General features: G+C 34.4%; 2 protein-coding genes and 1 long non-coding RNA gene across 8 annotated transcripts in view; all 3 read left to right on the top strand.

The window, feature by feature from the left end:
- The first annotated feature begins 354 nt into the window (after positions 1-354).
- On the top strand, positions 355-1,296 carry LOC132051031 (protein MAIN-LIKE 1-like). The gene is made up of 2 exons (XM_059442341.1): positions 355-888; positions 976-1,296. Exons 1-2 carry the CDS (start codon positions 367-369, stop codon positions 1,174-1,176), a joined length of 723 nt encoding a protein of 240 aa, XP_059298324.1. The 5' UTR covers positions 355-366; the 3' UTR covers positions 1,177-1,296.
- A 4,072-nt stretch (positions 1,297-5,368) lies between these two features.
- Positions 5,369-24,047, top strand: part of LOC132050045 (serine carboxypeptidase-like 18) — a 33,669-nt gene continuing 14,990 nt past the window's right edge. The window contains exons 1-14 of one of the 6 annotated variants that reach the window (XM_059441062.1): positions 5,369-5,595; positions 5,850-5,998; positions 6,218-6,294; positions 6,382-6,504; positions 7,227-7,329; positions 7,406-7,443; positions 7,552-7,653; positions 7,777-7,863; positions 7,952-8,059; positions 8,393-8,464; positions 8,624-8,772; positions 9,123-9,203; positions 9,291-9,345; positions 9,447-9,679. In XM_059441062.1, coding sequence (XP_059297045.1) covers positions 5,474-5,595; positions 5,850-5,998; positions 6,218-6,294; positions 6,382-6,504; positions 7,227-7,329; positions 7,406-7,443; positions 7,552-7,653; positions 7,777-7,863; positions 7,952-8,059; positions 8,393-8,464; positions 8,624-8,772; positions 9,123-9,203; positions 9,291-9,345; positions 9,447-9,530 — 1,350 coding nt within the window. In that variant the 5' untranslated portion in view covers positions 5,369-5,473 and the 3' untranslated portion in view covers positions 9,531-9,679. Of the gene's footprint in view, positions 5,596-5,849; positions 5,999-6,217; positions 6,295-6,381; positions 6,505-7,226; positions 7,330-7,405; positions 7,444-7,551; positions 7,654-7,776; positions 7,864-7,951; positions 8,060-8,392; positions 8,465-8,623; positions 8,773-8,889; positions 9,013-9,089; positions 9,204-9,290; positions 9,346-9,446; positions 9,680-24,047 lie in introns of those variants that run through there. The other 5 variants (XM_059441059.1, XM_059441061.1, XM_059441064.1 and 2 more) reach the window with 5 other exon arrangements.
- On the top strand, positions 11,319-14,194 carry LOC132050043 (uncharacterized). Its single transcript, XR_009413211.1, has 2 exons — positions 11,319-12,318; positions 13,548-14,194. It is a non-coding gene; the product is annotated as an uncharacterized LOC132050043 (long non-coding RNA).

The following is a 24,047-nucleotide window of genomic DNA, read 5'->3' as shown; positions in this document are numbered from 1 at the left end:
TTTCAAGAATAATGACTAATTTAGTTTGTACAGACCGGACTCTTTCATGGATCCGAATGTTTTCCCTGGGCCGGATGATCACCCGGGGCCCGATGATCACCTCGGGCCCGATGATCACCCGGGGCCCGATGATAGATTAGTATTGTCTTTGCAAGGCAATCATAGGTCAGAGTTATTATGGGCTGGTACTATAGGGATATCGACTAGGCTCCGTCCCCGTAGGCTGCAGAGAGCGTGGACTCTTTTACGCGAGCGCCCCCCACACCCTCGCGTCTTAGAGATATTGTTTCGGGGGGGGGGGGGGGGGGGCATCTATCGTTGCGTGTCCGTTGGTCGGGTACGCATGATAGGGCGCTCATTACGGCCATGGTTGAGCAGTGGAGACCGAAGACACATACCTTCCATCTTCGCACCGGTGAGGCCACGATTACACTTCAGGATGTGGAGGTCCTCTTTGGATTGCGGGTAGATGGAGAGCCATTATACACTCGGTACGAGCCTCCTCCTGGTAGGACATGGGTGACGGAGTTGACTAGGCTCACCCACTTCGTGCCTGATGCCGCGGCCCAGATCTCGGGACAAAGTCGGGTTCAGATTAGTGCACTCTGCACTTATTTGGAAGGTCTGGATCCCGTTATGGACGACACCCAGCAGGACGTTGTTGATCGTCATGCCCGTTTGTACCTGCTTATTATATTCGGGGGCATCTTGTTCCCGAACTCATCGGGTGCCTTTGTCAGTTTACGTTATTTGGTTTTCTTGGAGCATCTGGACCGCTTGGGAGACTACAGCTGGGGCGGTGCTGTTTTGGCGTATCTTTACAGATGCCTATGCCGAGCGTCTATTGGTGCTGTCAGCGATGTGTGTGGATTTTTTGCTCTTCTCCAGGTAATATTTTAAGTGTGCGTTCCTTTAATGTAAACAAACCTCTTGAAACGACGACTAAAAAATCGTATTTTCTAATATCGCTTACAGTTATGGGCGTGGGAGAGGATGCTGCCTTTTCAGCCCGTACCTAGGCATCACCTCGAGATTGACATGCCTTATGCGAGGAGGTGGACAACGGGTTTTGACCGGGATGTGGATACGCACCACAGTATTCTTCCATTCCGGGACCAGCTTGATCACATGACGGACGATGCGGTAAAACTATTTAACTTTACATTATTAATTTAATTAAACGTCTTTTCTACTTGGTGATCACTGATTTGTATTTATATGTTATGCAACTATTTATATGGACGCCGTACGCTGCTATATTAGATGGTTTGCCGGCCTTTTGTAGGGCAGGTCAGATAAGGGGGTTTGGAGGTCGCGGTGTCCATTGATACACCTGGACATCGTAGGGACCACATCCCCGAGCGCGTCTTACGACAGTTTGGGCATACATAGAGTATACCGCTTGACGTCCGTCATGAGCTCCGACACTACCAGCGGGACAATCGGGCTACCGTTGATAATGATTTTCTAGCTTTCATGGCTATCCAGCTCCACCGTTGGGAGAACAGGTTGGGCACTTTAGCGGTGGTCGGCCATTTGACTCCCATTGTGGATTACATGCGCTGGTATCATCAGATCACACGCTGATTGATCGGCAACCCAGCTTTGCGTCCCGCAAGGGATGTAGGATACTCAGTTCTCGCGGGGCAGTACGAGGCATTGGTAAGTTTATCGTATTTAGATTTATTTAATTGCATTAATTGTTACATTTTAAAAATAACTTTTTTTTTACTATTGAACACAAATGCAGCTGGTGGCCGTACAACGATTACGCATGTTGGGGTTAGAGCATATGCCTTGCGGGGCTTGCGGTGGAGATGGTACGGATATCCGAGGATGGTACGGATATCCGAGGATGGTATCCGGCAGGCAAGAGAGATTAGGCGCATGCTGGAGCCTGTTCCAGAGGCTGAGTATCAGCCAGCGCCAGGAGGAGGACCAGTCGCTGAGGAGGAGGTCGTCTCCCCGAGAGACCGCGCGCGCGTGTGCTGCTAGAGGACGCGGTGGAGGCGTAGATGAGAGACGATCCCATTCCCGAGGACGTTCCCGTTCTAGTCCAGCAGCCATTTCGGGTGGTGGAGGACACCATCGGGACTCACCTACGTTTAGGACGAGGTGGAGGAGGACACCTGGAGGAGCGTGATAACGTCGATTGGCCGGCGTTACGCGATGAGGCCGATCCCGTGAGGAATTTAAAGGGGGGATTCTTGACTTCGATGAGTTTTTTATCCGTTAGTATACTTATTTGTTCATTTAAATTACTTATTTTAAATATATATGTTACTCATTATTTCGGCGCCGGGTCCACCGAGCCACCCACTCGTGCGTTTTCTCATGGGCCTACGTCGACGCCGCGCGTTATCTTCCCATGATTTGTCGAGCCACAGGTAGGGGTGCTCACGGTTCGGTTTGGATCGGTTTTTATTTAAAAAATAACCAAACCAATTGAGTCGGTTATTCAAATTGTCAAACCAAACCAAACCAAACTATATCGGTTTTTACAATTCGGTTTTTGTCGGTTTTTATCGGTTTTTTTGATTTTTGTCGATTTTTTAAAATACATTGTAATCACTATCTAAATTTAAACTCATGTGAAATAGTATTGCCAAGAACACTCACCCCGAAATAAACTCGGGAGCATACTTATTCTTAGCAATGGGTAGTATTGCCAAGAACAGTAGAGCAAGCACAAAACAAATTGGTAGTATTGCCAAGAACAAGAGAGCAAGCACAAAACAAATTGGTAGTATTTCGAGAGCAATTTTTAATTCAAAAGCGTTAGTATAAAAAATAATATTTTGTTTTTAAATATATTATAAATATATATATATACAAATTTATTTTTAAAATAATATATATATTTTGGATTCGGTTTTTTCCGTTTTTTTAGACTTGAAACCAAAAGCAAACCCATATCGGTTTTTTTTAAAAACCAAACCAAATCAAACCAAATAAATGTCGATTTTTTTTCCGGTTTGGTTATCGGTTTGTCGAGCCACAGGTAAGCTTTTTATTAAAATTAGTTTTATTCAATATAAGGTCAATATTTAAAATACATGTTTGATTATTTAAAGTACTTATTTTAAATATGTATGTTACTTATTATTTCATTTTTTTTTCGTATTTTAGGATTCAGTGCCAGTGGGTCCACAGGAGCAACCCATTCAGGAGCCTTCTCATCAGCCTGCCGAGGCAGAGGTGTCTTCTCATGAGACTATCGAGGCGCAGGTAAGATTTTTACTTAAAATCAATTTTATTCAATATAAGGTAAATATTTATTTAATTTTTATAACCTTTATTTGGACTTCGAACAGCATCTCGTCCAGGAGACTACCTCATATTTCGCACCTGACCATCTCGTCTCCCATCTCAGAGCCTACTCAGGCACCCGTTGATACACAGGTTTGATTATTCAACAAACGTTAATGTATTCAATATAAATAAGAAATGGTACTAATTATTATATATTTTTCAGGTTCATCCTTTGGCGCCCGCGGTGGCAACTCCTGACGAGGAAGAGGTCGAGTTTCGGACCCGGCTTACCGAGGTTCGAGCGTGTCGGCGGGACTAGATCCCAAGAAGAAGCACGTTCTAGTTAAGGGCGCAAGGGCTAGGGGAAGAGGAGATGATTATGACTTGGAGCGCCCGATTATTAAGAGGAAAAAGGGCGATGGAGACGATGGCGAGGGCGGTGGGGATGGTATGAGCCTTAGGCCTAAGGATAGTCTCAGGCATACCACATGTGGGACCCATCCACGATAGTGTATATACATTAGTGTTGTACAATTTATCGTAAATATTATATATTTTTTGCATATCTATTTATATTTATAAATATTATCTTAGTCTTTATTATTGTTTATAGTTTCACATCCTAAATTGATAATTAAAAAAAACGTGACACATTCGAAATAAAGTTAAGCATTAATTTAAAAATAACACAAAACCCTAAAACATAAGTAACGTAAAGCTAATGACTACAAGTCTTCAAACAAAAAATGACTTCGAGCACTTTTCAACCAACTAAAACGACAATCCAATTTTTTGCGTATCCTTGATGTATTGAGCTTACGTTATTAATCGTACAAATATAAGTAGGGTTCTATATAAAATATTGAAGTTCCGAAGTCTCAAAGAATGATTAATATATGGCTAAACTATGTAAAAAAGTGTGAAATGTAATAAGAGGCTGTTTTGGGAAAATGGTGGAGTCCTATAGCGCAGTATTTTACTGCGCTATAGGGGAGAGAGAGTTTGGTTTAGCGCAATATTTTACTGCGCTAAAGCACTTAACGACTCCGTCATGATTAAGTGCTTTAGCGCATAAAATACTGCGCTAAAGGTACTTTTGTACCAAAAATTTTTTTGGAGGTATTTTGGTTCACTTTGATTTTTAATGGGTCATTTTGGTTCCAAACGCTTGTTATAGTTTCAAAGCCCCTCTTAGTTAAGGGTATTTTATTCAGTACACTTAGGAGTGAGTGAATTTCCTAATTCATGTTTCCAAATCTAAAACCTCGATTATTTTAAATAGGAGGAAGTATTTTACAAGTTCGATTGGTTTGGGGAAATGTTAGCACTACTATATCGAGAATAATACCTCTGCAAATTTTCATTGTCTAGAGAGTAGAGAATGCTGCTTGACGACTTTTTATTTTTTTTTATTTTAGAAAAATAAATAAAAAGAGGAGACGACAATTTAATGTGGTCGCATTAAATGGGTGAGCTGAACCATGGACAAGATCAGGTGAACCAGACAGGGTTTAGGCACATTGTAGGGACAATAATTAATTTCATTTGAATAAATGTAAGTGGACGCCCTCGAATATTGGCAATTACTCCCTCTGTATCACTTTTATGTACTCCTTCCCATCTAAAATAATTGAGGTTTTAACTTCTAAAAATTGATCTAAAATAATTGAGGTTTTCACAAAATCAAGAAATCAGTTTAGTTCTCTTTTTCAATTTGCCCTTGACATATTCTCATATCTTATATTTCTTCTGTCCCAAAAAAATTATCTTTCTTTCCTTTTTAGTTTATCCCAAAAAGATTATCCCCTTTCTATATTTAAAAATAATTTAATTTTATGAAATGATTCCTGAAACACACAAATATCTAAGGCTTATTTTGTATCACATATTTTAAAAGTCTTCTTTTATTTCTTAAAATTTGTGTCAAATCAAAAAAGAATAATCTTTTTGAGATCAAGAGAGTAATATTTATGACAACCTAAAAAGAAAAAAAATCATAAAAAAATTTATAATGGTAAAGGTTCAACCAACAAAAATTATACGAGGCTCCATCTTTGCTTGAAAAGTGAAATTTTGGATACCATCGGTACTTTTGCTTACCCACACCTTTTCTCTCTCTTTTATTCTGTGAAGGCATCGACCACCACGTAATAAACAAAACCTAAGTGAGTGTCAGTGCTGTTCCTTTTCAGAACTTTTCAAAGAGCTTGTCTGAATTACAATGCTACAGCTGATTGTGTTTCCAGTGCTGCTGCTACTTCTTTGCAATATAGTGTCGTCGCACTTCATCGTTGACGCTCTACCTGGCTTCAATGGAAAACTTCCATTCACACTCGAAACTGGGCAAGTAGTGTCATTTTCTTATATATTACACACACATACACGGGACGCTCTAAATTTTGTAGTAATTGATATGTTCATCCAATCACTCAACTAATTGAAATTATCTAGTAAAGTCATATTTCTTTAGTTTGTAACAGAAAAGTCATTTAACTATATATGTCTATATTACTCAAAAGGTCGCTATTTTACCCTCTATATAATTGTTGTTTTTTTACTTTTTTAATATCAACCTATTTAACATTTAATATGTTTAGCAGTTACATTGGTGTTGAAGAAGAGGAAAAAGTGCAGCTGTTTTACTTGTTTGTAGAATCTGAGAGAGACCCACAAAATGATCCCCTCATGCTTTGGCTTACCGGAGGTCCAGGTTGCTCCGGTCTCTCTTCCTTTCTATATGAGATCGGTATGTTAATTTTCTCCTCCTCCCTTCATATTGCATTTAATTTGCCCTCTATTTTGAATTACTATTAGTTCTAACACAAAAGTCAGAATCTAATGCTTTGAAAAAAAAAACAATACAAAAATTTCTCATATCGAATAATTATCTCAGAAAGTCACTCAAGTATTGCTATTGTCTCAGAAGTTAATAAGTTGTAGAAATGGCGCTTGATGCTTCTTTCAGGCCCTTTAACCTTTGATTATGCAAATTCTAGTGGAAATTTACCGAAATTGGAGTTGAACTCAAATTCTTGGACCAAGGTTTTGTAAGCTTACCCTTTTACCATTTGCCTATATTTTCACTGTTGCTCGTTTATATAAGCAAATTCTATCTGGTTTAATCACTAGGTGGCCAACATAATATTTATAGATCAACCTGCTGGCACAGGGTACTCATATGCAAAGACTTCAGAAGCTTACAACTGCAGTGATACCCTTTCTGTAGCTCTAACTTATGAGTTCCTTAGAAAGGTGAGAGAAATTTGTCTTGAGCAAATTCATTGAGATTTTTATGTGTTGGCTGAAATTGCTTCTTGTGATATCGATCGAAATGGCTCAATATATACCCTTTTTGGATATTTCAGACTCTAGCTAGCTACCAAAAGACAAATGTGTATTTGTTAATAAAAGTTTATTTTAGAAAACAAAAACAAAATGTTATCTTCAGTTAGCCCTGGACTATGGCCAATAAAAAAAATCTTTTTGGGTCATTTTTTTATTTTTTTTTACTATCTGGGAATGCAGTTAATCATGCCAAGTCTGGAACATAATATCTTTCTGTTGCCTGACACTGTAAAAGAGGAAAATGTTACTCTTATATGATAGGTGGAGTCTTCCTCCTAAATTCTGTTTACATATATTTAATTTCTATAGATGTTTAAGACAATTTCAAAATTCCATGTCTGCTAGGTAATAAAATTTAAATACAGTTCTGGAAATATTGATTCGTTGTAGTTGGATTTGTTATCCATTGGTATTCTTAATCTTGAAAAAATCAACTTTACTATTTGAGACCTGATGAAAAAGGTTACAAGACCCTGTCCTGTTTGAATCCTTTTCTCCAACAACATGTATTTATCTCACATCTCATGTCTCGATATCGATTGAAACTTTGTTCTTATGCATAAGGTAAGCTCCAACCCATGAAACTTCCATAAGCAAATTCATGAGACCTTGAAATTTTTGTGCTGTAGTGGCTTATGGATCATCCCAAGTATCTCAAGAATCCACTGTATGTAAGTGGTGATTCCTATTCCGGCCTTATTGTCACGCTGCTTACTCGCAAAATATACAATGGTATTGTATCTTGTACCTGAGTTCAGGATCAGTCTTTGTGTTATCTCGTTTTCATGACCTTTTTCTTTCTCCCAAGGTATTGAAGTTGGTGACAAGCCTCGATTGAATATCAAAGTATGAACTCCAATGCATTCAGTTGCACACCTCTTCTTGCCGTTATCGTTATTGATACATCTCATTTTAAGTTCTGCCGTCAAACATGAAGATTTGGATTGAATGTAGGGATATATACAAGGCAATGCTCTAACAGATAAATACAGCGCCTTCAATGGTAGAGTCAAATATGCTAATCGTATGGGACTTATTTCAGATAAAATCTATCAGGTATCTAATAGCTTATGGTCTGTACTCTACATGCAAGAAACTAACTTCTTGAGTAGTTCAACTAGAAATTACTTACATTTTGTTATTTGTTCTGCTATTAATCTTTCTAATGTTACTGTATAGTCCACTAAAGAAAATTGCAAGGGGAATTACATGGACGTTGATCCAAATAACATATTATGTCTAAATGATCTTCAGAGAGTAGAAAGGGTAAGGGATCAATTTCTGCACTTACAGAATATTAAGATATCTTCAAAGTTCTAGTAGACTTAAATAGTCTGTCATTGCATGTGTGTAGTGTCTCAAGAACATACGACTGTCACATATTTTAGAACCTTGGTGTGAGCTGCCATTTTTAATGAGCATTCTCCAAGAAACTCCTACAAATGCAGGACCATGGTGTCGAGTAAGTCTCTGTTTCTGCCCCTAACGAGGCCTCCTTAGCATCATGTCTTGTGTTAATTCTTTTGATATATTATACTCCCTCTGTTTCAATTTATGTGAACCCATTTGACTGGGCACGACATTTAAGAAAGAGTGAAGACTTTTGAAACTTGTGGTTCAAAATAAGTCTTGAATATTTGTGTGGCTGTAAATCATTTCATAAAGTGAATTTGTTTCCAAATTAGGAAAGAGGTCATTCATTTTGGCATGGACTAAAAAGGAAATAGGTTCACATAAATTGAAACAGAGGGAGTACAAGAATTTGCAGAGTTAACTTTTTTAACCCAAAAACCAGACAAACAACTACATATACTTGCATATTTGGGCAAACGATAGAGCTGTCCAGAAAGCACTAAACGTCCGTGAGGTATGCAAATACAGTTTTTATTCCTACTGTGCATATCCAATACTACCCCACCCCCCCGAACCCCAAGGTCTTGAAGTAGGTTTAACCCTAGCCGAGAAAGTAAATTGAATGGGAGAAAAACGAAAAGCCTTTGAATGATATCGTCATGGAAAAAACCAGGAAACAGCATTGGAGTGGGTGAGATGCAATGCAAGCATGCATTTTAGATATTCTGTGAAGAGAACCGAATCATATGTGTATGATGTCCAAAGTGTCATTGATGATCATCGGCATCTCACCAGCAAATCCTGTCGAGCTCTAATTTATAGGTATTACTCCAAGATGGCTTTCTTCTTCTTCATGTTACGTCGTTCTTATAAGTGACCTTAATATATTAGTCACTAATATCTTAGAAATATCTTTCTTTGTGTTTTACTAATCGCTAGATAAGGGAAAAAACAAAAGACAAAGAAAGAAGAGGTATAGCTCAACTTGAATATTGAATAAAGCTATTCATTGTGTTATAGCCGTGGGTGTTCTGGCTTAAGAAAAATAAGCAATAAATTAAGGTATTGGTACTATATTTTTAAGCCTAATCATTGGGAAAAATTTACTGGAAGAGACTGATAATTTCTTACTTTGATAGTGGTGACCATGACATGGTTGTTCCTCATTTGAGCACAGAAGAATGGATAGAAACTTTGAAACTGCCGATTGTAGATGATTGGGAGCCTTGGTTTGTTGATGGTCAAGTTGCAGGGTTGGTTCCTTGGTGTCTAATACTTCTTTAACTCCCAATCTTGAACATGTACCAAGAGTTCTGAATCCTCATACTTTGTTTATGTAGATACAAGGTGGAGTATTCACAAAATGATTATGAGTTGACATATGCAACTGTTAAGGTAAGGACTATTCCCTACTTGCAAGAACTCTAAAACGAAAAGCACTACATCTTAATCTTCCTTTCTTTTCTTGTCTTGCTTTCATGATTTAATTTATTTAGGGTGCGGGTCATACAGCTCCTGAATACAAGCCGGAACAATGCCTGCCCATGGTTGATAGGTGGTTTTCCGGTTACCCTCTTTAGTTTCATCCTTGCAAGACATTAATGTACTCATTTGTTTCTCTAGACATAAGTGGCGTCTTGACATATATATCATCACCAGACATTAAGCTTGTGTATATTGTAATCTTGATCTGGAAAATCACATGTTAAAGTATATATGATTTGAGGTCGCCACTATTTGTATTTGTTTGTAGTACGAGAAGTTGGAGAAAGTTAGTACTTGTAATGTATTATGTTTGTTAAGAATTAGACCCATGGCGCTCGTATTAAATATATTCCCTAGTTTTTGAGTAAGCGCTTTGCGGTGTATTCCAAATTACGAGTGTAATTTCTTTTTAAACTTATATAAAAAAAGTTAAACAATATTTACTTGACGTGCAATTGTTAGTGTCTTTTCTAGAATGTAATTTCGAGTTAAATACATGTAATTTCCAAAAAAAAAGATCTTCCATATCCTAATCTTGGTAATTTTCAGACAAACCAAAAGTATACTGCTCATCATGTGAAATATTAGTCAAAGCCTAAACGAAATTTAGGTTCTCATCTTCATTGATAAGACATATAGAGCAAAAATTGCTAAAATAATTTAAGCCACAGCCTATACAAGAGCGGAAAAACTAAAGAAATGTGTAGGATAAACTAAAAATTTGTAGGATAAATTAACACCTTTGTTATTTACGGAGTATTACTTTACTTTACTAATATATAGAAGTGGGAGTTGGATGGGACGAACACAACTACAAATATTTGTACCACAAGCTACATAAATAGTACCCTAAACAGGGACGAATCGAATTGCATTAATTTCATGTACAGTCAACTAGAAGTGGAAAAAAAAAAGTGTACTGTCAACTCCATATGTTATTGGGTAATTGAATTTCTTTGGGTTTCTTCTATGGACACCTGTATTTTGCAACTAAATATTAATGGGTGAAAATCATTTTCATCCTTCAACTTTTTTTCAAAAATTAAAATCCCCTCAACTTTGAAAAATAGACATTCTCCCTCCTTTATTCTATGCAATATCTATTTCACCCTTGTTATTATTTCACCCTTGTTATTTTCAATCCTCTATTTATGTAATACTTTTTATATTATATATAATATTTATTTTTAACCTAGGTATTTATAGATTCTTATTTAAGTTCATTAACGTTATAAATAGAATTACTTTAATGTTATTTTTATGATTTTTATTTCACTATTATATGCATTAAGTATGTATATATGTATGTACATGCCCGTATTTGTGTACTTAAGTTTCACTGCTCTCTTATTCTATGTTGTTTATATAAATAAATAAATTTTGGTTGTCATTAATGGAATATTTCTTAAATTATAATTTTAAATTGTACTTACAATATAAAAAAATAATTTTTAAAAATTTGTCTCTATTTTTTTGTATCACTATTATATGCATAGTATGTATATATGTATGTACGCATTGAAATATATTTATGAAGTTATTATTACCTGTTATTTTTACTTGCACAAATAGATATTAGAGTTTTGATTATTATTAGTGATTTTTTTTTATTCTACGATTTTTTTAAAAAAAAATATATCCAAAAAAATGAAAAATATCATAATTTACAAAAGTTGATAATGTGAGGGTAATATAGGTATTTAAGAAAGTCAATTAGGATAAAGGTGGGGGGGGGGGGGGGGTTTAAAACAAAGTTGCGGGGTGTAAATGATTTTCACCCAAATATTAACCGTTCAATTTTACTATTTTGGGAACACATGTTTACTTTTTAATCTGTGTGGGGAACAACTGTTTTCCTCTGCCATTTTCACTCATGTTTTTTTTTTTTTTAAAATCAGTCTTTGTCTCTTTAAGTATTTATGTGTCTTCTGTATTGAGATGTCGGAAATGGAATGGAGAGAAATGGCTATTCAAAGTTATTGCATGCGAGTGTTTTTGCCATTTTTTGCTTATATATATTTTTTTAACTGTTGTTGCTGAAAGTTGTACTTACCCAAATTTATGCTGTCACTTGAAAACTAAAAACTTGAATGCTATAACATTGAGGAATTTTTTTTTTTTTCTCAAAACTATTCCTCAAACCTTGTGCGCCTTACGGCAGTTTAAATTAATATGAATTTTCACTTTATTCTTGCGTTAATTTCGCTTCGTAATTTTCGTAGGTGTTTCTTTGTCTATGGAATATCAATTAGTTTGCTCTCATAGTTTCTTATTCAGTTAAATGAACATGCACTATTTCGGAATTTTGCTTCGATAAGGGAAAACGTGCACTCTATTTTTAACAGGAATAACCTGGACTCTTGATTTAACTTTGATTTATCTGCTTTTTCTACAAATGCTTTGTTGATGTATCTATCTGAGGCAGGATTATCATTCTATTTTCTCTTTGTTCTTACAAAGTCTTAGGCTGATCATTCATTTCCTTTTTACTCTCTTTTCATTTGAGGGTGTGGGAAGATTTCATTGTAGTTTTGGGATTATAAAGTTTTGTTTCAATGTGTTTCTTTTCTTTAGACTATTTGAAGACATTTCCCAGACTATAAACCTTAGATGGCCATATCTATGGTTGCAGGCTATTTCTGGAGAACTTTATTTGTCATCATGAACTGTTTTAGTTATCAACTAATACAGGGACAGGAGTGGACTTGCTTCCATGGTTAACAAGTAGTATATATGTCACTGATTTTCTATAGAGCTTTATTCCCTACATTTTGCAATGTTCCTTTAATTTCTCTAACATATTATTCCACTTTCTTTTCAGTCATCTGCAGCTTAAAGAAAAAAGCAATGCATGTTTCGATGAACATCTATCGTAATTCACGTGTACATCGTGTTTATTGTTTACTTTTCCCCTCTTAAGACTAAAAAAAGATATTGCTTGGCCGGATTTCTCTTAGAGTGTTGTAGCAGTTGCATCATAAGTTTGATGACATTCTTCAGAAAATGATTGACCAGCTGCTTTTATGTTTTTGGAGAGGGTAAACCGTTAGGAAAAGTAGAGGATTATGAGACTGTAAAGGTTACTCAATGAATTTAGATGATTAATATATGAGGTGGAAAGGTCAGAGATATATGAGGTGGAAAGGTAAGAGATCTACTATTGAGTGTATGTCATATCAGAGTCAACAACTCTGTTTAAAATAAGATTGCTTTTGATACTGATATTGGGATATATTATTTTCTGATGCAGTACAAATGTGTGAGCTCATTCAGTTTCTTATTTCTCTTAGAAATTATTCTTTAGCTATCAACAAAAGTACTTCTCACCCATGTACCTGAGGATGTTATCCAGACATTTGAAAATCAAGAAGATAAGTTAAGAGTGAATACAACTAATTAACTAAAACAACAATATAATTGCAACTTCAGTAGTAACACAACTTCATTAATAGATTTAGTAGAAGAATGATCTGTAACTTTGTTGGTGAAACTGCTGAGACTTAGCAATTTCAGCAAACTCATAAAACAAAAGATATAGGAGTTGAATAGTCTTCACATTGGCTAAAAACTCAACATTTATATGTAAAAAATAACATGAAAACATATCTTGAACAGAGAATCGTTGTAGAACATTCACTTCATGATGATTTATGTATACTCCTTTTTTTGCACTTCATTCCTTTAGCTAGCTGTTGACATTGTTGTACACTCACTTTTGACATTGAAGCTTTTATAGTTTATGATTTTGTTTTATTTTTAATTTATTTGGTGTCCTCGTTGTGACTGCCCTATTCATTGAGAAATATGGAAAAGAGATATCTGAAATGGCTGCTACGACAATCGCATTAAGGCATTAAATAATGACACTTTACTTTACCTGAATCACTAACCAAATCAATTGAGATGTTGGCACACTTTCTACCACTTAATAATTTTTGCCATTTGAAGTTGTCTACAAGTTCGTGATTAACTACATGAGGGTCTATCTGGTAAATTTTCTACCAGGTGAAATATCTAGATGTATATTTAAATTATAACTCTATAATCTCTATTTTTGCACTCCTCTCAACTTCAACTTCTTCAGTTGATTGGTGTTTACTTGATTTTTTAAGGTACTTCAAAATGCCTCTCATTTATGTGGTTCCTGGAATAGCGAAAGTTGGCTGCCAAGCTGGGGATTGTAACTCCAGCTCATTTGAAATGATGAATCAAGACGTTCTTGAAGATGCATTTGGGTTGTCTCTTTCATATATATATATATATATATTGTAAGCAAAAGCACCTATTAATCACAATAATGTGCACAGAAGTCTTTAGTTATGGTATTTATTTTACACATGCAACAAATCATGGCTTCCTGGTAACGTTCATTGCATCAGTGTGAAGGTTGTTGCGGTGAGCTGGTGCTAGATGAACTTTAAAACGCTTGGTTGATGAGAGTTTTAGATTTCATTTAAAAAGTAGGATTCAATTTTTTGGCTTTAGCTAGGTGTCTTGCAGTTATGGATGACATGTGCACAAGTAATGATCATCCTGACCCAAAAAATAAGAGTTATGGTCATTACCTCTTTTGTTTGCACTTACTGGTACCTTGTATGTAGCAGTTATACTAATAGAATTCTACTACGGAGTGTAAACTTGTGTGTAGCGATTATACTAATAGAAGTCTGCTATGGAGTGTAATTTACAACAATAGTTGCAAACAGCCTTTTGAGCTATTTGTTTCAATCATTTTAGTATGATTTTCAATTTCAAGTCACTTATGAAGGGGTTATAGTGCAATTGTTTGGTCTGAGCTAGAACAACAATTTAATTACTTTAGTGAGCATGGGCCACGCCCGTCTAGTCTACAAACAAAGTGAAGTTTTTTGGGGCCCAACTCACACCCTAACAACCCCTCTTATGTGATCACGACAGGTAGTGCATTCGCGGCAACTCACCAGCATGGCTTCAACGCGTTCGCGCCTGGAACCCCGTCTTCGCTAAGAACAGCTGCTCGATGCCCCTATTCCCCCTTCATCCAATGCGTTTGCGATCCCATTACCACGATAGCGAAGCCCAACCAGTAATGCTCATTCCGATCGCTGGTTGGCCTCCGCGATCATGGTAGACACTGTGAAATAATAAAGTAGATTTTTTGGAGCTACAAAAAATCCTAGATATTTAGTAAGTTTCTAGAATAGCCTAATGTAGTATCTTGGATAGTTATCTTGAAGAAATATCTAGATATTCTAGAGTAGTGCTAGAAGATAAAAATAACTAGATTTTTCTTATGGATGTATCTAGAAGAATATCTAGAACCATCCCTAGAGAAGTATAAATAAGGGTGACATTAGGCATTTGTAACCAACCCAATAACCCACTTCAAAGCCAATAAAACCCAATTCCAGTAAACACTCCCTTTCATAGCTTCCTCTTCTTTAGTTGAATCTTCCGATCTTAGTTAACAATCTTGAGCTATTAGAAGGTTTTCTCAATTTAATTTTTCTTCTGCTATTTCTCTACATGGTATCAAAGCCATACCTGTAGATTGGCTTCCAGGTGTTATTTCAAGTTCGGGTTAGTGGTAGATTCAACTGTTTTTTATGGACGAATTTAAGCAGTCATGTTAGTGGAATGGAGATGGAGCTGTTGAACCTTCAATTAAATGTATGGAAGACATGTATGGAGTCATACCTTGTGGGCGTGTTGTTAATGGGAGTAACACAAGTCCTTCTGTCGATAGATCGGAAAATACCATTGCATGCAATGCAAGAAATGGAAGCAGATTAATGTGAAGGCGGAATTCATCTTAAAGAAGTTCATCTCGCACAATTTGTTTGATCATATTATAAGGTGCAAATCAGCTCATGAAACATGGAGGACTCTTAATTCGTTGTTCAATAAGGAGGATGAAGCTCGACTACAAATATTGGAGAATGAATTGGCTAACACCACTCAAGGTAATCTTTCTATTGCCGAGTATTTTTGAAGATTAAGAACTTGTGTTCTGAGGTCTTTTTATTAAATCCGGATGAAGCTATCTCTAAAGCATGAATGAGAAGAATTATCATTCGTGGTTTGAAGTTAGAATATATTCCTTTTGTTACATCAATTTAAGGATAGGCTCAACAACCATCCTTGGAGGAGTTTGAGAATTTGTTATCATCATAAGAGTTATTATCCAAATATATGGCTAATGTGTCTATAAAAGAAGGGGAAGGAAATGCTCCTGCAGCCGACAAGAGGAACTTCAAAGGGGAAGCAACTGGAGATAGCCGCACTCCCGATTTCAAAATGGTTCAAGCTTGCCAGAAAAGGAGGGAGAGTCTACTAATAACTATAAGAAGACTCTCAAATGTTACCGGTGTGGTAAACTAGGACACATAAAAAGATATTATCGAGCCAAAGAAAACAACATGGCTCAAACAACGAAAGCTACTGAAGAAGAAGAAGAAGAAGAAGAAGAAGAAGAAGAAGAAGAAGAAGAAGAAGAAGAAGAAGAAGAAGAAGAAGAAGACTAGAAAAGTGCTTCGTTCTTTGAGACACGACGTGTAGATGCTTCCATCAATCTTGAAATAAACTGTATCGTCGATTCAGGATGTGTGCACCGTCTTACTGGAGATCAGTCCAAATTTTCCATCTTTCGTGAATACAATGGCCATAAAGTCACTGTAACAACAAATAATACATTACATCATGTGGGGAAGGAAGAAAATTTTATCATCAACAAGAAGCAAGAAGATTCTGAAGACGTTCAGACTGGTAACGTGGTAACTGTTATCGAGGAAATCAAAGAAGCAAAACCTGAAATTGGCAACAAAAGTCTGAACGTGAAGGATGGCGAAGTAGAACCTGAGCAGGCAATGTATAAAACTTATATGCCAATTGTGACTATTCCGGAGAAAGTATTGAGGGAGATGTAGCGGAAGTTTAAGTTCATGATTAATCGTCTGACATATCAAGGTCAATCAATGGTTCAGAACAAATACTAGAAGCAAATGGAGAAGCTAAAGATCAAATAGATCAAGGAGTTGACCTTGAAGGCTCAATTTCATATGGAGAGACAAACGACATGTTTTTTGGAATCTCTGAAGCTGACAAATAGTTTACTGAGGAATTAGAATGGGAATCTGGTGGTGGATCCTATGTTGGGGTTGAGGCTTCGCAGGAAATTGATGGTCAAGTTGTCACCGGCTCAGATGAGGAGTTTGATACTAATGAAATTTCTTGAATTATGAAGTTTCCTTGGAACGAGAGGGCTCTACAATATTGAACCCTGAAGTTTCAAGCTTGCCCATTATAGGTGTGTTTGCAGATAACACCATTGTCGAGGAGCTCAGAGAAATGGGGAGTCCGGTAACTCAAAAACATGAAACTCGACAAGGAAATGTTTCACGTGGACCAATCGAGGATGGAAAACCTTCATCATTTGCAAAGCAAGAGGTGTCAAGAAACAAACTGTTGAGATCTTCACCAAGGCACGTCCAAAAGCTTCGCTTAAGTTCTTCCGTGACAAGCTTGGGGTAGTTCAGAAAAATCACTTTAAGGGGGAGTGTGAAATAATAAATTAGATTTTTTGGAGCTACAAAAAATTCTAGATATTTAGTAATTTGCTAGAATAGCCTAGTGTAGTATCTTTGACAGTTTCCCAATTTCACTTGATTACCCATTTACCCACCACCGTAAGTTGATTATGTGAGTTACGAGTTACCAAATGTAAGTTAATGGGTCAAGTGAAACTATGTAATTGAAAGGGTAATCTGTTAATCTGAGGGTATATTTGAGACCTTTTATAGCGACATGGATAATATTGGCCACATAGTATAACGGAGGATAGATGCAAATACTATATATTAAAATAAAGGGATAATTTTTTTTCCCCTTTTATGAAAAAAAGTAAAGTACCGGATAGGTGTTATAAAAAAAATAAGGTAAAGAAAAAATAAAATTATTAAATAATAAATAAATGAGAAAAAAAGACAATAACTATACAATTACACTCAATCTAATTTATTTATATGATACATAAAATTAAAGCAAAAATCAAAATAAATTACTACTATATATAAGCCACGACCCAAGAACTTTTGTTGTCTCACTGAAGGCAATTTGGACCTTGCAAGAATTTAAGGACCATCTTTGAAACCCCACGTGTCCTTAGATATCAATCAGGTTGATTTTTTGTTTTTTTATTCTAACGTACTAAGAACCCGAATAGCACAAATTGAAAGAAATGCAAATTGGCTGTTGCCTGTCTCCACGATACCAGCTCGATTTTGAGGACTTTCTACAGCCACATGTCCTTATTTTACTCTGCCAGTTACATTTATTGTTATCAGCTTTTACCCATGTCAAAAGAAGATATATATTCCGTCCGTCTCAAATTACGAGGCATCATTTTCTTTTTAATCCGTTCGGAAATAAATATTATCTTTTTTTATTAGACAATTTTTTAATGACAGAATCTCCATTTATTTTTAGTGTCCCACTTACTTTTAAAGATGTATATTTATTGTGAAGAAAAATTAATAAAATTAAGCATTAAAGTAAGAGTAATTTGATAAATATAACAAATTCTTTTCTTACTTCTTAAATTTAGTATCCGATTAAATGATGTCACATAAATAGAGACGGAGAAAATAGAAAATTTCATTCAATAAACAGAACATTGATCTTTTTATCTTTTAAAAACAGCTTGTCCTTAATTAGGTTGCGTATGATTTTAGTTCTTTTAGTACTAAAAGGTTAGTGATGGTCTACTTTTTTAGAAGCTTCAAAATGTCCCTCATGTGTTTCTAATGCTCTGTTTTGAGACTTGCAGCTCCTTTCTTCGGTAAGTTTATCTCCTTTGTTACATTATTTTTTTCTTGTGGATTGTTCATTTGTTTGTTGTTATGAAATTATTTCAAACAGAGTGAAAAGAGGAGAAAGATGGGAAATCTATCATTCTCTTGTTCCATCTCTTTTGAGTCTGTATTCATATGCACTTTTAGTGAAAACTTTGAACATTTCATTATTTTTTAACCCAAAAGACTTAGACAAGAAAACATATTTCACGAAAATGGATAACAAGCTTGAAAACACCAAAATGACGTGGTGGAAGGAGAAAAAAAATAGTGCACACCAACCATCTAATTCCAAGCTTGTATAATTGATTTTGATATGTTGTAGATACTTGAAGTTTTTTCCCAGTTTGTTGTGTTGATGCGAGTTTTAAGTAGGTCTTCGTTTGGTACGAGGGATAAGAGATAATTAATTTCGGGATTAAATTTGAGATGAGTTTATCTCATCTTTAGTTGGAATAAAACCTTGGAATAACCAATCCCTAAATTGTAGTATTATTTTTATCCCGTGGAAGGGTAGGATAAGAATCTCGGGATAACTAATCCTGACATAATTAATTTTGGGATAACTTGTTCCCCAACCAAACGATAAAGACATAAATATGAGACATGCTACATCAATTCGGGATTCACAAAAGAGGAATACAAGATTTAAAAATGTGTCGGAGGATTTGGAATTTAACTCGCAAGAAAAAACATGTCCCAGAAAATATATATCCTTGGTTGTAATTCGAGTTAATTTGATTGTTTTCAATAAGAAGAAGTAAGACTGTGAAGCAAATAATTTTTAATTAGAATTATTAGTTTTGTAGCTTGAGTTGGGCCCAGGCTTAGCAAGGGCTTACGGTAACTAGTGTTAGATTTTACTATATATAAGAGCCAATGTAACTTTTTTGTAGTCCTTAGTTAGAGTTAATTAGAGTCCTTGGTTAGATTACAACTAAGTGTTGCCAACTAAAGGTTGTTTTTTTTCATATTTATCACTATATTTGTCTTTTATTGTTTCATTTACTATAGGTTGTTTAAAAAATATCAAGACACTTTTAAAACCTTTTTGATAATACAAAACCCCTAGGCTAATTTTTTTAAGGTGATGTGACATGTATTAACTTCTTCATATATCTTATTTTTACTCCTACTTTATTTTCTTAAGTGCCACACCTAATTTTGATAAATTTAGAAAATTTTAAACTCCTCTTAAAAGGCTTAAGAAATTGTGAATTCCATGAAGTCAATTAAAAGAAACACGTCACTATGCGTAATTTGAATGAGAGAATACACCACATTTGCAGTTTACCTTGATTAAAACATGTACTGCACCCAAAAATCGAAATTTCTCTAATTAACAGCTCTTTAATTGCTCAGTGTGAAACTTTAAAAATTTAACAAATAAAATTGGTCTTCATTTGGATTAGATATTGTTACCTAAAATATTTATTTTTATCTAATCATTTGTTAACAATATTGAAATATGAATCTTCATTGGCATATTATGTTGGTTTGTATGTTGATTAGCCATATTGTTCATGTTTAACAAAATTAACTTTCTTTTTTAGATATTATTTGGTGTATTATAATATTTTATTTTTTAAATTTGATACGCATACTTAGTAATATTTTCTATGCATAACGAACAATGTCAGTTGTAGTTTATACTCCATTCATCTAAAAAAATAGTGCAAGGCGTACTATTCGGTCAGTCAGTTCAATATTTGGTATGAATTCATAGATATATTTCTTAATATATATTTACACTTAAAAATTACATAAAAAGAAATTATAATCTGAACTTGATAGAGTAGTTTAAATGTTGAGAACGTCTTTGAAAAATATGTAGTTAATGAAATAATTTTTTAGTTTCTCAGGCAATAGTAATGTCAAACAAATTGTGACAAAAGAGAATATACTTCTTATATTCTTTGTATATCTTTTTTTTGGGCGGGTGAAAAAAATGTTAGGCAGTGTTTGTTAGCATAGGGAAACATGAATAAATGAATCATGAAGCATTGAATCTTCATTTGTGTTTGAGAAAATAATTAAAGTATACATTTTATAAAATATATTCCATTTAAACTAACGAAAGGAAAAATGTCATTTTCTCATCACGTAAATTGTTAGAAAGTAGCACGAAAGTCTACTTATATTAAGAAAAGTAATTAATTTTCTTCATCTTTTCGATATACTTTGTATAATTTAATTGAAATTGACATCTACGGACATTAGTAAGTATAAAATTTTATTTTTATTTGTTTGAAAGTTATCTTTGATTATAAGTAACCTCATTAAAATCTCAAAAAAAGAATAAATATAGCATAAATAGTTGATGTCTCTAGAACGATACGAGTAATTAATTTTCTTCTTTTGGAAAGAAAACATTAGTAAGTATAGTTCATATTGGATGTTGTTATAAAAAATTAAAAAGATAAATGTATATCATGTAGTTGTTTGAAGGTTAAAAAAAAAAAAAAAAAAAAAAAAAAGGTCTAAAGTAAGGACAAAAATTCAATTTTTGTTCAATTTTTAAATATTTTTTTGCAATCTAAATATATGGAAAGTCTTTAGTTTTTAAGAGTTTGCAGAAAATATCGAACTAATCTTTCAACAACTTAATGTCACAAAGAGCAACATTTTTTCGGGTTCATCTTCAATTGATGTTTTCTTAACCTTTCGAAGACTAGGCCAACTCCTTTACTAGTTATTTCTCCAAAATCATAGATGTGCTTGACGCACATGGAAACTGCTTTTTCAATGATATTGAAGCATCTTTTTTGTATTGAAATGCCCGCATACTTGAGTGTTGACATTTCGCTCTTTCTTAGCTATTCTTGTTAGAGGAGAATTTAACTTTTAATCTTAGTTTTGGGCCTTGTTAAATTTTCATTTTAGGCAAATAAACTATCAAACTTTTTATTTCTATAACTTAATTTTTGTCACGTGTTAAAGATTTAAAAAATAAAAATAAATACAAATTTAACTTTTTATCTTAGTTAAGCCCTGGCCAAATGCCACTAGTATACTATAAATGGGATAAGCACACAGTCGGTCAACATGCCTGCTTTGGCATTTTGAGGGCAGTTTAGTCATTTCGGATAATTGGAGCAATTCCATTGGCTGAAAGGTAATGGCGGCTTCCTTCCTAAATATTTGTGTTGCTTTGACAATTTTATCCCTTGCATGGGATAGTTTACGCATGTCCAGTTATAACTTTTCTTTGTTGGGCCAGTTCGTCTTTTTTGAGGCAGCAGGCCCAGTTCCAACACATCATGTCTACATGCCATGTTTTGCGCATGTTATTTATAGGGAGCCTTACATAAACAACTGGATATATTTTATAAGCTCCTAACAATATATAGTTATAAGTTTGCAATTTACAAATCATAGCTACCTTTTATGTGATTTGGATTGTATTTTTGTATTTTTAAATATAGCGAAATACATGTATCATAAAAATAGAGTGGAGTAAATCTTTTAAATACACGAAGGAGTTTTGGCTGTATTTTCGTGTTTTTTAATAAAGCGAAATACATGTATCATAAAAACAGAGTGAATAAGTCCTTTAAATACACGAAGGAGTTGTGTATTTCATTGTATTTATGTATTGATAATCCTTTTGTTTTGGCTGTATTTAAATGTATTAGAGTTCAGATCACTAAAGTCGCCGCCTGACGTCGCATCAGTTGAATGTATTTACACTCAAAAAATGACGAAAATGAAGAATAGAGTCAAATCGCATGTATTAAAATACATTCAAATACTGAATACAAGAAATAAAATACACGCCCAAACACTGAATTGTGCACAAAAAAATTAACGAATAAACTCAAATACTGAATACAAAAAATAAAATACACCTCCATCCCAGATACAAGAAAATAAAATACACTTTGATTTGAAATACAAAAAAATAATAAGCTCAAATCTGAGCCGGCACGCCGGAATACGATCAGATCTGAGCTGACACGCTGGAGGGACACCGGAAAACGCCAGCACGCCAGAAAATGTCGGAATATAATAAGCTCAGATCTGAGCCGTGCCGGAGGGACCAGATCTAAAAAATAAGCCGAAAAATATACTGTTACTAGATTAAAGTAACAATATAATACAATGAGATCATCAGGTTGCTATATATAGCATTATTGGTACGAATACCAAAGAAGCTTTGGGAGTTGTTTTTATGGATAGATTTTATGTTTGAACGTTCATAAGGTTTGTACCCTTTTCCTGCTTCACCCACTGTTTTTTGTGCTAACGGCGGCATTGGTGGTGGAGATGGAGGAGGGACGGAGGGGGTAAGGGGAAACGAGATCTAGGGTAGGAGAGGGAACGGAGAGAGAGAAAGAGAGGGGTGAGGGAGAAGATAGATTTGGTAGGTGAGAGAAAATCAATTTCAAAGAGGAACTTGTGAAATACAGGATGCTAGTTACGATGTGTAATTTAAAAAAATATTTTAGTTACGAAAAATAAATAAAATAAAATGTAGTTATTAGTCATAAATAGGTCTTAGAGATAGCTATGACAAGTAAATTTTCCTTATTTATATTACTTCCTCCGTCTTATAATAAGTGTCACCTTAGCTAAAATACGTACATTAAGAAATCAATAATGCAATGTAAAGTTTACTAAATTATCCCTATATAATAAAAATAAATTATTTTTCCTCTTGATTAGAATATGCACAAGTAGTAATCTTTTTGCCATTGAAAATCCAACAATTCCAAGTTATTGTGTGGCTCTTCCAATTATCATTTAGATGTTACTTGTCTGTTTTTATCTAAGGGTAAAGTTGAAAAAAACTAGCCAATTTATGCGTTGGTTTCCTAAGGTGACACTTATTATGGGATAATTTTTTTTGGCTAAGATGATACTTATTATAGAACGGAGAGAGTATTTGTTAATAGCCAATAACTTTTTTGGTATACATGTTAATAGCCAATATGACATAATAGAAAATATATTGAAAGAATAAGAAGAGTAATTCAGGGCTTCTTCTTTTTGTCGCATATTTAAATTTGATTAAGTATATAGTTTAGTAAAAGCTAGCCTAATTAATTTATATGCTAAACTTGAGGATAGCATATTATAAAGTTACTTCTCCATTTGTTATTCTACATATGGATTTATTTAAAGACGAATTAAATTCAGGCTATGCACAAAAGCTGGTGCAGGCTTATGTAGCATTTATAAAATACAAATTTAAAATTTGTTCATATTTGTTTCTTCTTTAAAGCGCGGATTAGTTTGATTGTTCTATGTTTACAATTGAAAGTAAGAAAAATAATGAACCAGCTGTTTCCATTTTGAGTCTTAACTTAGTAATAATACAAAAATACTTTAATATTTTATAAAATTTATATAGAGTAGTTTTGCTTTTTCTAATAGCATTGTGTCTGCATTACAGCTTAAAAATTGAAGAGTACCTGTATATTAATAACTTTTTTCTTGCTAAAGTTATTATATTTAAATTTTAAGTACTATCTTTAAAATAGTTGGAAATACTAATAGTGTAAAAATATGTTACTCCACTGTAAAACAACACAAATTTCAATCACTTCTTAGGATAATCAAATCAATTCTAAGTAATAGTAATGTAACCTAGCGCTTTTAACTATTAGCTAACAAGTAAGCAAACAGATTTAAAAAATTATAGAAAAATATGACTCGAAATTTACACTTCGTCAATCTCATTTTAACTATCACGCGCCTTTTTCACGATCATTAAGAACATAACAAGTACAATAATACATCAATTATTCTATAATATCTTATATTATTTTCATATATTACTTT

This window comes from Lycium ferocissimum, chromosome 3 (genome assembly GCF_029784015.1).
Source record: "Lycium ferocissimum isolate CSIRO_LF1 chromosome 3, AGI_CSIRO_Lferr_CH_V1, whole genome shotgun sequence".
Lineage (NCBI taxonomy): Eukaryota > Viridiplantae > Streptophyta > Magnoliopsida > Solanales > Solanaceae > Lycium > Lycium ferocissimum.
Note: the sequence above shows the minus strand (reverse complement) of the source record. Positions and strands in the feature narration are given on the sequence as shown.

Excerpts from the sequence above, each read along its gene's own strand:
- LOC132051031 (XM_059442341.1), top strand. The coding sequence starts at position 367 with ATGGTTGAGCAGTGGAGACCGAAGACACATACCTTCCATCTTCGCACC. Across the intron at positions 889-975 it reads GATTTTTTGCTCTTCTCCAG|TTATGGGCGTGGGAGAGGAT; the intron begins GTAATATTTTAA and ends TATCGCTTACAG.